Genomic DNA, 13,631 nt, shown 5'->3' with positions numbered 1-13,631 from the left:
CGAAGCTGAAACATCGGACATTGCGCTGACGTAAGCCGGCATCGGCTTCAAGATTTTTTTCTGAACGAGCTCGTCCACTTTTGACCAGTCTTGTACAACTTGTAACATTGACAGTCGTTTCCACAGCGATGGCAGTGACGGTTGAGAAGAGCAAGAAGTCTGGGAAGGATTTCAAGAAGTCTGGCAGATCTGACAAGTCTCAAGCTGTTGGCACTGGCATTCGAGACGAGCGCAAGCCCACACATGCTCCTAACCCAGCCCCTGCTTTCTTGTCTGCTTTGAAGGAGGAAGAGGTCGATTTCCCTCGTGGAGGTGGTTCCAGCTTGACAGCATTGGAGCTGAAGCAGGCTAGAGATGAAGGAAAAAGAGAGGCTGATGCCGAGGCTGCTCAGGTGAGTCATACAGCTCCATGAGCAGCGTCACTGACTCGTCATGTAGGCCGTAAATAATGGCAAGAGACGGAAGGGAGGAGATGATAGACGAGCGAAACGGTCAAGAACCGAGGCAGAAGATGCAAAGAGGAGAGAAAAAGAGAAGGATACGATCAGGGTAGAAGAACTGAGTTACAAGGTGGGCATGAAAGTCTATCTCAATCTCACATCGCTGAAATCCCATTACAGCGACTTTTACCCGGCACGAGAGTACTCACTCGAATCCACACTGTCCTTCCCTTGCATCTCATTCTATCACTGCCGAACAACCTTCTGGCACACGTTCCAATAACAGAGGTCAGCTCGACACTGACTTCACTCCTTGCCGCGGAGGAGGGGTCCGACGAAGATGAGGACGAAGCGGAATCTTCATCCTCGACCTCATCGTCGTCTCCGCCCGATCTAGGCCAGCTCTTCACACCTGGCCAATACTTCCCTGCTAAAGTGCTCAACACCTACCCTACAGCCAGTCAATCTTTCATCTCTCAATACCCTATGTCCGAGACCACTCGATTAGCAGCAAAGACGGAGCTCACTTTGGTACCCGAAAAGGTCAATCTTGACATCGCGGTGGAGGATCTGAGGCAGGGCTATCAGATCACGGGAGAGATTCTGAGTGAAGAGGACAAGGGCTGGCGAGTCGGTTTGGGCCTCAACCCGGATGGACCCGGTGGCCAGAAAGAAGGGTGGATCCGGAAGGCTGGAGCGGTCGGTGAAGGTCAGTTTGTTCATCGCGGATGACTGTGTACATATAACTGATATCGCTCAGGAACGGCCCTCATTCCTGGCCAAATAGTCAACTGCACCGTCTTAGAGGCACCGAAAGGCGCTCGTGTAGTGCAGTTGGGCACAGATCCGGCCGACTTGACGAAATCTCTACTGCACGAGGTCTCTGATGTCGGCTCAATCCTCCCCGGGCACTTGACCTCTGTTCTCGTCACTGCTGTAATCCCCACTGGACTTAACGTTAAAGTCTGTGGTTTCTTCGACGGCACTATCGATATGACCCATTTGGGCCTCAAGGGAGAAGACATTGACGAGCGATTCAAGATCGGTAAAAAGGTAAACTTTATCGCCAGGAGTGCGAGCCCTAAGACTGATCTCCCTTTCTCTAGATACGCGCCAGAGTCATCTACGATCAGATCACTTCCACACCTCGTCATTTCAGTCTGTCAGTCCTACCGCATGTTCTCACGTTCAGCAGCCCGCAGACAGCGGAAGGGATAGCGCAAGAAAATGCCATTGAGATCGGAAGGGTCCTCGACAATGTCACCATCCGACGAGTCATCCCAGAGTGGGGTATAATTTGCGAGACTAGTGATGGTCTAGAAGGCTTCGTACACGTGGGTGCCTCACACAGGAATGCCGCTGAAAGTCTTCCAGATCAGTCATGCCTCCGATGATCGAGTGCCGCTTCTCACTGGCTCCGCCGGAGAGTTTAAGATTGGCTCAAAGCATCGTGCTAGAGTGATCGGTCATTCTCCACTCGATGGCGTCTTGCTTCTGAGCTTCGAGCGTAAAGTCTTGGATCAAGTGTTTATGCAGGTTGGCGAGCTAGCTGTCGGTCAGATCTTGAAGGTGAGTCACCAACGCTCGACTCCTACTCACGCATCTAGGGTACAATCCGTCGCCTGACCGACAAGGGTATCTTTTTAAATATTCATGGCTCTGTCGACGGAGTTGTTTGGCCTTTACACTATGCTGATATCCGGTTGAAGCATCCCGAAAAGCGATTCAAGGTCGGTTCGACAGTGAAAGCTCGGGTCTTCGCGCTTGAGCCCGAGAGGAATAGAGTGGTCCTGACATTGAAGAAAACGTTTGTGGAATCGGACCTCAAAATCCCAACGGGCCGGACAGACGTGAATCCTGGGAATATAGTCAATGCAGTGGTATCGAGAATCATGGACAAGGGCTGTATTGTCGACTTGTTCGGCGGTGCACGAGCCTTTGTACCTCAATCCGAGGCCAGGTGAGATTCGTGCAGACATCCAAGTCTGTAAAGCTCATATCTCGCTAGCCAATCATTCGTCACAGACTTGTCAGAAATCTTCTTTGTCGGCAAGCCCGTCATCGTCAAAGTCACAGAGGTGGACTTGGCATCTGGACGTACCATAGCTTCTGTCCGTCAAGCTCAAGCATCATCGCTATCAGACCAGACGTTTGACATCGGCGACACCGTTAGTGGTGTCGTGGCTCAAATCCACCCGGAACAAGTGGTCCTTAAGCTCCAGCCCTCTCAAGCCAGCGCACTTCTCTCTCTCAGCAGCTTGTCCAATCATCGTGCCGTCACAATCGAGCAGATACGCACATCTCTAAAGGCTGGTGATCTCTTGGACGATCTAGTTGTCGTTTCGAAGAACGCTACCAGTGGACTGGTCATCGTCGCGTATCGCAAACCCAGTATGGCCGCCTCAAAAGCTGGTACAAGCTCCAGCGGAGTCTCCAAACCAGCTCGGGAGATCGACGCTTTCAGTCCTGGGCAAATTGTTTCGGGTCAAATCATCTCCTACACCCATCAGGGGGCCATGGTGCAGCTCACATCGCACTTGCGGGGAAGGATACATCCTTGTGATGCTGTGGACGACTTTTCAATGGTATCCGGCGAGAAGGTGCATCAAGTCCTGGAGCTTGACAAGGATGTTTCTGCCTACGTGCTCAAAGTCAACAAGTCAAACAGGACTATCGAGCTCAGCACCCGACCGTCACGACTCGGCACAGGCAACAGCGCCAAAATCGTGGACAAAGAGGTTGAATCTCTCGGCGATCTAAAGGTTGGCGACAAGATCCGAGGTCTGGTCAAGAATATCTCCAGTCATGGTCTTTTTGTCTGCCTCGGTCGGGAGGTGGTAGCTCGTGTGATGATCAAGGAGCTCTTCGACGAGGTGAGCCACGCCTCAACACTACATGGACTCGCTGACAGTTGTGCAGTACGTCAAAGACTGGCAGTCCAGGTTCGAGCCGAATCAACTTGTTTCCGGCACGATCACCTCGTGAGTCCTGCATCGTATGGAGAATCAGTACTGAGAACATTTCAGGCTCGATGAGAAGAAGAAGCTCGTTGAGATGTCGCTTAAAAAGAGAGCGGCCAAGCCGGCAAAGGCGTCTGCCAAGCTTAGCTTCTCAGACTTTGTCGAGGGTCAAAAGGTGGAGGCCAGTGTTAAAAAGGTGAGCATATCTCCAGAGAGCGGAGCTGACAAGTTAGGTCGAAACCTACGGTCTATTCCTGCAGATCCACGACAGTGATGTCAGTGGATTATGTCACCGGTCAGAGGTGAGTCTGAGACTCGTTCCTCGAGATGCCAATGTGCTAATTACCCTCAGCTCTCGGACAAGAATAAGCAAGATGTCACCAAGGCTCTTAATGGCTTCCGAGAGGGAGATCGAGTTAAAGCCGTTATCGTTGGCATGGACACCGAGAAGCGCCGCATCAATTTTTCAATCAAGCCTAGCCGATTCGAGGCGGAGGATTTCGATGGCGACGGGCTTGACGACGAGGACGGTGTTGAGCTCGGAGAAGATAGCGAGGACTCTGAGGAGCTGGACTTGGAAGGTCTCGTCGACGACGACGAGGACAGCAATGAGGATATGCTGGAGGCAGATGAGGACCACATCGACGACGCAGACGAAGAAGAAGCTGAAGACCTTGTTGACCACGGAGTGGGGAACCAGGAGGGAGCAGACTCAAAACAGGTGTCCAGGGCTTCTAACGACTCCGGCAAGGCCGGTAACGGGCTTACTGTGAGGGGCGGTTTCGACTGGTCTGACGCCTCCGACAACGAAGGTGCCGAATCCTCGGATTCTGAATCTGAAAATGACGAAGAACCGATCCAGAGTATCAAATCGAAAGGCAAAGGCAAAGCTTCCTATGATCTGACTGGAACGGCCACCGATGCTCGACCAGAATCTGCCAATGAGTTCGAGCGAGCCTTGCTGGCTTCGCCCAACTCATCTTTTCTCTGGATACAATACATGTCGTTCCTTCTACAGCTCCACGAGGTAGACAAGGCTCGTAAAATTGGACGGCAGGCCTTGCAACGTATAGGATTCAGGGAAGAAGATGAAAAGCTCAATGTGTGGATGGCTTTGATCAATATTGAGATCGGCTTTGGGACGACCGAAAGCGCGGACAAAGTGTTCAAAGAGGCGGCGGAATATAATGACAAGAAGACAGTGTGTCTGAGGTACGCCGAGGCCTTGAACGAAGCTGGGAAAGACGAGGTGAGCAATCGGAACGAAACGAGAGGTTCATGCTCATACAATTCAGGCAACCGAAGAGATCTACAACAAGACTGTGAAGAAGTTTTCTCAACAGACTGATGTATGGGTCCGCTTCGCGGAGTGGTTCTTCCGCAAGTCTAGGCTCGAGCACGCCAGAGGGCTCCTGCCGAGAAGCATGAAGAGCCTGGACAAGTCGAAGCGTGGGTCGGCAACTGTTTCGTTGACAAGATGCTGACAGCATGCCTTTCTCAGACGTCGAGATCATCGAAAAATTTGCCATCATGGAATTCAAACACGGTGATGCTGAACGTGGCAAGACGCTCTTCGAAGAATTGGTGGAGCGATACAAGCGTAGACTAGACCTTTGGTCTGTATATATCGATCAATTGGCTACGACGGGTGACATTCAGGGCGTTCGGTAAGTCTGTGGAAAGCGCAACCCTCGGATCGATTCTGATGCGGAGCACAGGGGACTATTCGAACGTGCTTTGGACCAAAAGCTTACGAGTAAGAAGGCCAAGTGAGTCGATTCTGACATGGTCGCCATCTCACGTTGGCTGACGTGTGGCAGATTCTTGTTCAAAAAGTGGTTGGCAGTGGAGAACCGTATTGGCGATGAAGCTGGACAAGACGCAGCCAAAGAGAAAGCCAGAGCTTGGGTTTCTGCGAATGTACAGGTCGACGCTGCGGCTGAGGCCGAGGAATAGATCTTCCATATTGTATGCATTCTTACATCTGCCATTCCCTTCATCCTACGAATGTGCGAAACGAGCGGGGCTCCTGAAATCTTTTGCGCGTCAATCGGAATGCTTCGAGCGTTTTATGACATTGGGCCTGTCAGGCTTTACATCGCAGCGGCATACATAGATGTCCTCAGCAAAAGGCTCGCATTCGATCTCGCATGAGACTCTGTTCAATGCGTGCTCTATCAGCCTTTACATACCTGACGCCTCAGAGCTGCCAGCAGAGGGAGACGAACCAGACAGTGAATGGCCAAATGATCTTTCCAAGACTACAGCTCGCAAAGTCGCTTTCCTAGGTACGTCGCGGTTTCCAATGTATGATCTGCTGATGACTGTACAGATGAGAAGCTTCTGTATTTTGTGACTTTGACTGTCCTTTCTCATCATCTCCCATCCAGCTCGACATCTCCACCGCCAGAGCTGCTTCGTTTCCTATCTTGTCTTCAGGTCAGCCTAGTCTTGCATTCGTCTGCCTACATATAGCTGACCTCTAGCAGTTGAATCTCAACTCTTCCTTTATTCCGCCGTTGCCCGCCAAACCGACCTCTTTACGGGAGCAACAAAATGCCCCTCCATCCTCAGTGCCAGGAACCTCAATGCTCGCACCGGGGGCTGGCGATGATACGGTCTCTGGGGCTACTACGCCTATCGCCAGCACCTCGGGTCACCTACCATACACTCCTAACCCATTCCCTGTGATGAAGGAAGGCGAAGGGCAGTATGCGACGAGCGAAGGCGCGACTGTCTGGGAGGGCCCGGTTGAAATGTCGGGGAGCGTTATGAGAAAGGTCGCTAGAAGAGATAAGGTCTGGGAAGCAACATGGAAGGGCGAGGTACCTGTCGGTGGGTAAATATCCTTGACAGCTTGCGCACATACTTAGACTCCCTAAGCCTATGTTAGGACTCAAATCCAGGATCCTTTACTGAGTGTCACTGTTTCCGTGACTTTGCGCGACACACCTCAACGTTCGCCGAACGATTTGGATGAAGGGCCAGCCGAGATCGAGCATCACGGAGATGATGCAGACATCTTAGCTGGAATGCAAGACATCGATTTGCTTGGTGGTCTGACGGACGGTAAGTATGGTCTTGTTCACGCCTGGATCCACTTGCTAACGGATCTCAAGGTGGCATCGTACCTAGTTCTCGCTTAGCACATAGTATACAGCAAGACCTATCACTCCCAATCGATATATCTCATCAACCGCATACCTCGATTTCTATCCCATCGAATGGATCAACAAATGCAGCTCCTTCCACTTCCAAAATCACACCACCTACATCCGGCCTGAACCGCCAACGCGGGCTATCCATCTCGATCAAACCAACTTCCACACCTATTATTTCGTCTGTCCTCCGCAAGTCCTTCCGACGGGTTCTGACTCTCTCGTCTGGTCTTCGCGTTCGTATGCGGACATTGTTCCTCCCACAACTTCTGGCTCCCGTGACGCACGCCGATGCCGCTCACGAAGACACGCACGAGGGCGAGGGAGAGCGCCGCGTGGCCCTCTGTGTAGAGGTCGAGAACCCTCCAGAATCGTCTTTGGATTTCTCTTTCGATATTGAGACAGTATCTGTGGAGGTTGGCGGCAAAGGAGGCAAAGCCACCGCGGAGCTGGTCTGTCAACCCGAGCAAATTGACCCGGCGTCTCCACAAACATCATCTGGATCCGTTTTCCCGCTCAAATTAGATCCGGTGGAGCAATACAATCTTCTGTACAGCGTGTCCATCTCATCGGCGCCAGAAGATCGAAGCGGACAAGATATAGAGGAGGCATTGGCAAGGGACCTCGGTAAAGGGGATGAACAGCGACCTGTAGCGATCATAGTCACTGGTCGACCGTTCTCCGGTACGATTTACCCCACCAAGTCCTTTCAATCTCGGTGGAACTGTACCCTTGATCTCACTCCCTTTTACGCATCGACCTCCGCGGGATCACTCCCTGTCCCGAGTATTCCTGATGTCGAATCGAGAAATCGCAATTCCAAAACTATCGCCTCGCCACCTAATGCACTTGTAGGAGACAAGAGGTATTCTCTAGCTACACTCGCGTCGAATCGTGCTCCACCCACCCGTCAACCATTGCCTCGAGTGCCTTCGATGGCTGTGACCTCCCATCCCGCTTCGAGGGTAGCGTCTGTTGCCTCGGCTCCGAGAGAGCATCAAGGTTTGATGGTTTCCGTCAAGGTCTTGGCTCCTGAAACGCACGGCAAAGTGGTACCTCTCGAGCCTTTCAGTCTGGAAATATTCGTACACAACCGAACCGACGATGTCAGAAGGTTCAGGTTGAGTATGCCTGGACGAGATCTCGGTAATCGCGTTCGCGAGGTGTGGGAAAAGCGAAGAGTCCGTGGGCATGAAGAGCCCAGCTGGGGCGTCGACGACCCAAGTGAGTGCCTTGACAGGCTTCAAATTGGCGTACCGCAAGACGAGGCGGCGCTGACAATTGACAGTCCTGCGTCAAATCCTACTGCAACACTTGTCTTCTTCGCCCGCGTTGATCCCGTTGGAGAATGATGTTCGTTGTGGACCCCTCTTTCCTGGCGCGAGCATGTCTGCTCGTGTCCGCTTCATGGCCCTCAGGGAGGGTGTACATAAGCTAGAAAAGATGCGAGTTACAGGAATCAATGAAGATCTAGATTTTGTCATGAGGTGAGTGGCCTTGTGTCAGACTGAGCAAAGCCTGATATGATTCTCACAGTCCCGTTATCGATGTTGTTGTTGGGCGGGCAGCTTGAGTTTCTATGAGGCGCGATTAGCAGTCAAGATGCATGCGCTTGATGACTAAAATAGATATGTATCCGGGCCGGTCGAATCACGCTCCGCTCTATGGAGTCGCTCGTCCCATGTATCTAGGATACAATGAGCATTCTCTAACAGTATATCGCTTCAACAGCCAGGCGAGCAAACGCTAGAAATCGGTCAGCCAGATCTCACTCAAAATCATCACTCACCTCTACACCCAGTCCGTAGCCACCGTGTTCAGTCGTACCGTATTTTCTCTGGTCCGTGAACCAATAGTAGGGCTCCATCGGGATTCCTTCTCGCTTGTATCCAGCAATCAACTCGTCCAGATCTGCGATTCTCATACTTCCTCCAACGACCTCTCCAACACCCGGGACAAGTACGTCGACACTTTCCGTAAATTCCGGAGCGGAAGGTAAAGCCTTCATATAGAAACTCTTGAGAGCTTTAGGGAAGTGCATCAACATGATGGGTTTCCCGATCTGATCTGTCATTTTGCGTTCCGCAGCCTCAGCGATATCGTCTCCGACGACATGGTGCGAGCCGTCCTCCTTGAGAATGTTGTGCTCGTTGAGGTATTTGATGGCATCGCGGTAGTCGAGTCGCAGGAAAGGTCGAGCGGGGGCCTGGAATTCGGGGTGGAGAGTTTTGATGATCTCCGAGGCGATGGGATCGGCAAGCAGGGTGTCGACGACTTCGCAGATCTGTGAATGGTCAGCGGATGCTAAACTGCTGGAACTGACCAAGGATTCGAGGTGGTCAAGGAGATCCTTGAACTCGATGAAGACCAGTTCCGCCTCCAAGTGCGTGTATTCCGACAAGTGTCTGCGGACGAGTCAACGGGTTCCACCTCAGTGATGATCTCACCTCCTGGTCAAACTCTTCTCAGCACGGAAAGACTCCTGAATGCAATAGACATCTCCAAGCGCAGGCAAGGCGGTCTCTAGATACAGTTGAGAGCTTTGAGTGAGGTAGGCCTTGGATCCGTAGTAGTCGAATTCGAATAAGGTCGATCCTCCTTCAACGGATGTTTGAACCATGCAAGGAGGAGTGACTTCAATGATTCGACGCTTCTCGAAACCCTCTCGGAATGCTCGAAGCATCTTCGCTCGGAATAGCATGACGGAAGCGGCAGTCTGACCTCGGAGCTCAAGGTGTCGCAAGTCGGCACGGATGGATGGTTCGGTTTTCTGAGGGATTTGTTCAGTCTCTATCATAGATAGCGAAGGGGTTTCTCACCGCAGTAAGTCTGCCTTCAAACGCGTCGATACCACCAGGGGCTTTGCCAAGAATTTTCCACCAATCTACAACCACCTCGACACCCCCAGGAGCTGATTGCCCTTCTTTGACCTTTTCAACAATGCCCACAACTTCGACGGTGGACTCGACCGTAAGATCAATAGCGTCCAAGGTGCGGATACAATCCCCTGTCAGGATAGTTTGCACAAATGCAGTTCCGTCACGCAAGACCAAGAAGTAATGCTTAGATTGAGGTCTGTATCGGTGAACCCAAGCTTGGATTCGAACACGCTGTCCGACCATATCCGCAACCTGGTAGACTTTGACCTGACGAAAGGATCAGCAAGCAGCAATGAGTCTACCTCGGTGTCACTCACCCTGGTAGCCTTGCCTTTGCTCTCGTCATCTACAAGAACCACACCTGCAGCTTCTTCTCTCCTCTTTGCGTCTCTCTCCTCCTGCTCTTTTCTCGCAAGAGCCAGCTTTTCTCCCTCCTGAGCAGCTTTCAATTCCTTCTTTCGCCATCCTTCGATACCCTTGACGAGCTTCTTCTTGGCACTGGCGCTCATCTCAACCCATTCAGATGGCCCGTCCGCATCGGTCTTGCGGACCATGAGAGTAGCTAGACCACCTGGGTTGGTGTCGTGTTCTGGACTCGGGGACAGAGATTGATAGGCTGCCAAGGCCGTCGCAAAGGGCGCAGATTCAGATCCGTTGCCAGTGCTGTCTGACCCAGTCTTTTCGTCGATGTACACTGTGGAGGAGCCTTTCATGTTGTCAGGTTCACTGTCAGAAGCATATGGACAAGTGGCCTGGTACGCACCGGAAGTTGCACCAGTTGTTCCGCCAATGTTGAGCTTATCGCTCACTGCGCCTGCCAGTTTGGTGGCAGCCGCTTGAGCTTGCTCAACGATCGTCGGTTGGCTAGACTCAGCCATGCTGCGTGATAGGAGGCGTGGATATTATTCTCGTGTAGTAAATGCCTGTGATGACAAGGGCGCTCTATACTGAGCTCGTCGTTGGATGTACAGTTGATAACGGGTCGAGTCGAGTGCGGAATTCAATTCGAGCTCATGGGATTTTTGAAACGCGGCGCCGTGTCACAAGGTTCATAATGACGTGGCATGTTCAGATCGAGCTTATCAAAGAGCGGTCACCTCCGCTTTCTGATTGACGTCACATGATCAAAAGTGATCGACGAATGCGTCCAACCAAGCTGATACTTACAGACACACTTCAACCATCCACGATGAGCTCTCCAAAAGCTCAGCTATCCTCTAAAGACTTGGCCAAGGGCTTCGGGACTCTGTCTGTCGCTGCCGCCACGACACCAACGGTCATCTCCACATTCTTCTCGCATATCTTCGCTCGTCGAAGACGGAAAAAGGATTCCAAAAAGTCCATAGCGGCTGGTGGACCAGGTGGAGGACCAGAAAACCAACTGAGCTATGAAGAGGGTCTCAAAGTCGTCAGGAGGTTCTTGGAATTCGCAAGTCGTCATGGCGTCGACGAGGTCCAAAGCTTCACGGCTATGCCTGTCCCGGTCCCTCGTGAGTGATTCAGTGTAGGGGTCTCGGATTACTGAGGTGCGTGCACTCGTAGACTGGGTTCGACGCAAAGTAGTCACTATCCCAGAAGCCACTCTTATCAAAGCGGGAGACATCTTAGCAGAACATCTATCAAGCTATGGGACCGATGGAAGATCTGGCGGGGGTTTGAAGATCGTCGGAGGCTCGCGATGGTGGAGGATACGTGGTCGAGAGCTAGAAGGCGAATGGATAGAGGTGAGGCAGGTCATGGTGGAGCGCTATGCTGAGGGCACAACTCACAGATGCAAAAAGATTATCTCTTACGGCATGCAAAGCAAGGGACATCTAGTCCCGCTTCGCAGTCTGGTGGTGTACATTCTGCTGGGTCCAGTGTCCCGCCAAGTCCGGGGACTAAAAGTCACGACCACCACTATCACATGCCGAGGCGGTCTGCGACGCTAGGGAGTGTCAGGGATAATGCGGGTGGTGAAGTGCTGGGCGATAGGGTCATCCTCTACATTCACGGTGGAGCGTTTTTCTTTTCGTCCTTGGACACACATGTGAGATGGGATCATGGTACGGTTGTCCAGCCAGCTAGCTGAAACGATCTCCTCTTACAGAGATATCAGATCCAACGACATGCTAGAAAAGCAGGTGCCAGAGCTTTTGCGCCCTCTTACCGGCTCGCCCCTCAATATCCATTCGTCAGATATCCTTTGCTTCACATTGCCGAAAAGAACTGACTTGACTATTCAGCCATGCGGACTTATGGACGCTCTAGCCTCGTACCTATACTTGCTCGACCCTCCGCCTGGCACTCATGGCCCGATCCTGCCCTCTTCCATAATTTTCATGGGGGACTCGGCCGGCGCTGGGCTGGTCATTTCGCTCTTGATCGTCATTCGGGAGATGGGTCTACCGATGCCAGCCGGTGCCAGTCTCGTCAGCCCATGGGTTGACTTGACACACAGTATGCCAAGTATCAACGGAGCTGATGAAGGAGACTATATTCCCTCGTATGGGTGAGCTATCCTCCTACGAGCTGAGACCTGGCTCATGACGTGTCGCAGTTTCCATTACAGGCCTGGAGTTGCTTGGCCGCCCCTTCCTGGGGGTGGCGTCAAGGTCACAAGTGCCGATGGTGAAGAGATAAACCTGGACGACCAAATTCAGATGTATTGGTGAGCTACTGGTTTATTTTCATCGCCAATCGCTCACTCAATATCCTCTTGTCAGCCCGAACAATCTTCTCACACATCCTCTCGTCTCCCCGGTGAATGCTGGTTCGTTGGGAGGCCTTTGTCCCCTGCTCATCGTGAGTCGACAAGAATCTGTATGAATGGACCGCTCAGATTGATTGCTTCCTAGGTCGGAGGCGGCGGAGAGCTGCTGCGAGACGAGATCACGTATCTCGCTTACAAGGCGTCTGCTCCTACCACATATCAACCGTCATCAAGACTACTGACCCAGTACCCTGATCAAGCTGCCCAAGTCAGCAAATATCCTCCGACCAAGGTACATTTGCAGATCTACGAAGGATGCTGTCACGTTGTCACCACCTTGAGCTGGACGCGAAGCTCGAAGTATATGTACAGGGCTTGTGCGAAGTGAGGGCTACTTGCCGGGACTTACTGTCGCTGACAGTTCTCAGCTTCAACATCTGGGCATACAAAGCTGCGGCAAAGGCTGTCGAGCGACACTTGCGGCATGAGAGATCGCATTCTAAGCTCAAGCACGACGCCGCACCGGGAAAGACGCATGAAGAGGGCTTGCCGCGAGCGTCCATAGAATCCTCGACCTCTCAGACGCCATCGTCAACAGCCCCGCCTAGCCGAGTCCCCTCCGTTCTGGACATGACAAGACCACTCATCACCCCTACATCGGCTAGGCTCGCCAATGCGGACGAGATTGAGGCGGCTGACCTTGAATCAGAGGCCTCTACATCTGACACATCAGAGTCGGACAGTGCTGCGGGAGACACGGATGACCAGAGTACTCCAACTGGAGTAGTCACCGTCAGAGGCACGGAGCCCCTCTTCGGCCAAGGCAATAATATCGTTGCGGAACGCGTATCGACCCACGGCAATATCCGGCCGTTCGAAGCTGTCGAAGCGATCCCTGCTCTGCACCCAGATTTGAGAGAACAGATTGGTCAAATTCATGCCGACGGAGCCGTTCAGAGATGGTTGGCTAAACGGCGCGAATGGGATGAAAAGTACTCGTCTCAATTGGCACGTTGGAGAAAGATCAAGGAAGAGGACAACGCGGCGGGCTTGCAAAATGGGTTCTTAACAGGAGATTTGCAGGATGAGAATCCACCTTTATGCGCGCTCGTTCGATGGTCAGATGGGACGTTGGCAAGGAGAGCAGGCAGATCAGTAGATGAATTCGGAACGAAGGAGAACAAGGCGATTGGCATGTGGACCAGGATATCTTCCAAGGTGAGCTATGTTTCTCTCGGCAAGTACAACGCGCGAATCTAGCTGACGTCTTCATGCAGGCGGACGAGGAGCACGCTGGTGGAGAGAATATGGAGGAGATTCGACAGACTGTGGCGGAAGAATTGCACGCTGAGGGCCTAGCTCAACCACTTGCTCATCCTATAGAAACGACAGGGTCACAACACTGACCTCTAGAAGCCAGAAAATACACAGTTCGTGGCGTGTATTCTATAATTCTCGAGTGTTACTAGCCGTATAGAATGCAAGATACACACATAACCAGA

General features: G+C 52.2%; 4 protein-coding genes across 4 annotated transcripts; 3 read left to right on the top strand and 1 right to left on the bottom strand.

Moving 5' to 3' along the window:
- Positions 1-86: 86 nt before the first annotated feature.
- BD324DRAFT_600333 (putative rRNA processing-related protein) lies at positions 87-5,387 on the top strand. Its single transcript, XM_022013916.1, has 16 exons — positions 87-392; positions 439-570; positions 621-1,149; positions 1,201-1,493; positions 1,547-1,774; positions 1,815-2,009; positions 2,048-2,400; positions 2,449-3,313; positions 3,360-3,421; positions 3,467-3,596; positions 3,634-3,702; positions 3,753-4,649; positions 4,696-4,849; positions 4,902-5,067; positions 5,119-5,169; positions 5,221-5,387. The coding sequence occupies exons 1-16, from the start codon at positions 129-131 to the stop codon at positions 5,354-5,356; spliced, it is 4,524 nt and encodes a 1,507-aa protein (XP_021871892.1). The 5' UTR covers positions 87-128; the 3' UTR covers positions 5,357-5,387.
- Positions 5,388-5,480: 93 nt separating this feature from the next.
- Positions 5,481-8,172, top strand: BD324DRAFT_623743 (TRAPP trafficking subunit Trs65-domain-containing protein). The gene is made up of 7 exons (XM_022015619.1): positions 5,481-5,688; positions 5,733-5,839; positions 5,890-6,235; positions 6,284-6,469; positions 6,520-7,782; positions 7,847-8,045; positions 8,095-8,172. The coding sequence occupies exons 1-7, from the start codon at positions 5,517-5,519 to the stop codon at positions 8,129-8,131; spliced, it is 2,310 nt and encodes a 769-aa protein (XP_021871891.1). The 5' UTR covers positions 5,481-5,516; the 3' UTR covers positions 8,132-8,172.
- BD324DRAFT_407046 (hypothetical protein) lies at positions 8,095-10,437 on the bottom strand. The gene is made up of 6 exons (XM_022012701.1): positions 9,755-10,437; positions 9,378-9,704; positions 9,006-9,328; positions 8,882-8,963; positions 8,348-8,842; positions 8,095-8,304 (listed from the first exon to the last, which is right to left on the bottom strand). Exons 1-6 carry the CDS (start codon positions 10,313-10,315, stop codon positions 8,221-8,223), a joined length of 1,872 nt encoding a protein of 623 aa, XP_021871890.1. The 5' UTR covers positions 10,316-10,437; the 3' UTR covers positions 8,095-8,220.
- Positions 10,438-10,626: 189 nt separating this feature from the next.
- BD324DRAFT_578849 (Alpha/Beta hydrolase protein) lies at positions 10,627-13,535 on the top strand (the record flags this gene model as incomplete). Its single annotated transcript, XM_022013343.1, has 10 exons — positions 10,627-10,927; positions 10,980-11,161; positions 11,209-11,466; positions 11,527-11,610; positions 11,663-11,928; positions 11,977-12,087; positions 12,143-12,221; positions 12,275-12,513; positions 12,558-13,347; positions 13,407-13,535. The coding sequence occupies 10 exons, from the start codon at positions 10,627-10,629 to the stop codon at positions 13,533-13,535; spliced, it is 2,439 nt and encodes an 812-aa protein (XP_021871889.1).
- Positions 13,536-13,631: the final 96 nt, after the last annotated feature.

Source organism: Kockovaella imperatae (genome assembly GCF_002102565.1).
Source record: "Kockovaella imperatae strain NRRL Y-17943 chromosome Unknown BD324scaffold_5, whole genome shotgun sequence".
In the NCBI taxonomy this organism is placed as follows: domain Eukaryota; kingdom Fungi; phylum Basidiomycota; class Tremellomycetes; order Tremellales; family Cuniculitremaceae; genus Kockovaella; species Kockovaella imperatae.
The sequence above is the reverse complement of the archived record's forward strand: the minus strand, read 5'-3'. Positions and strand labels throughout refer to the sequence as shown.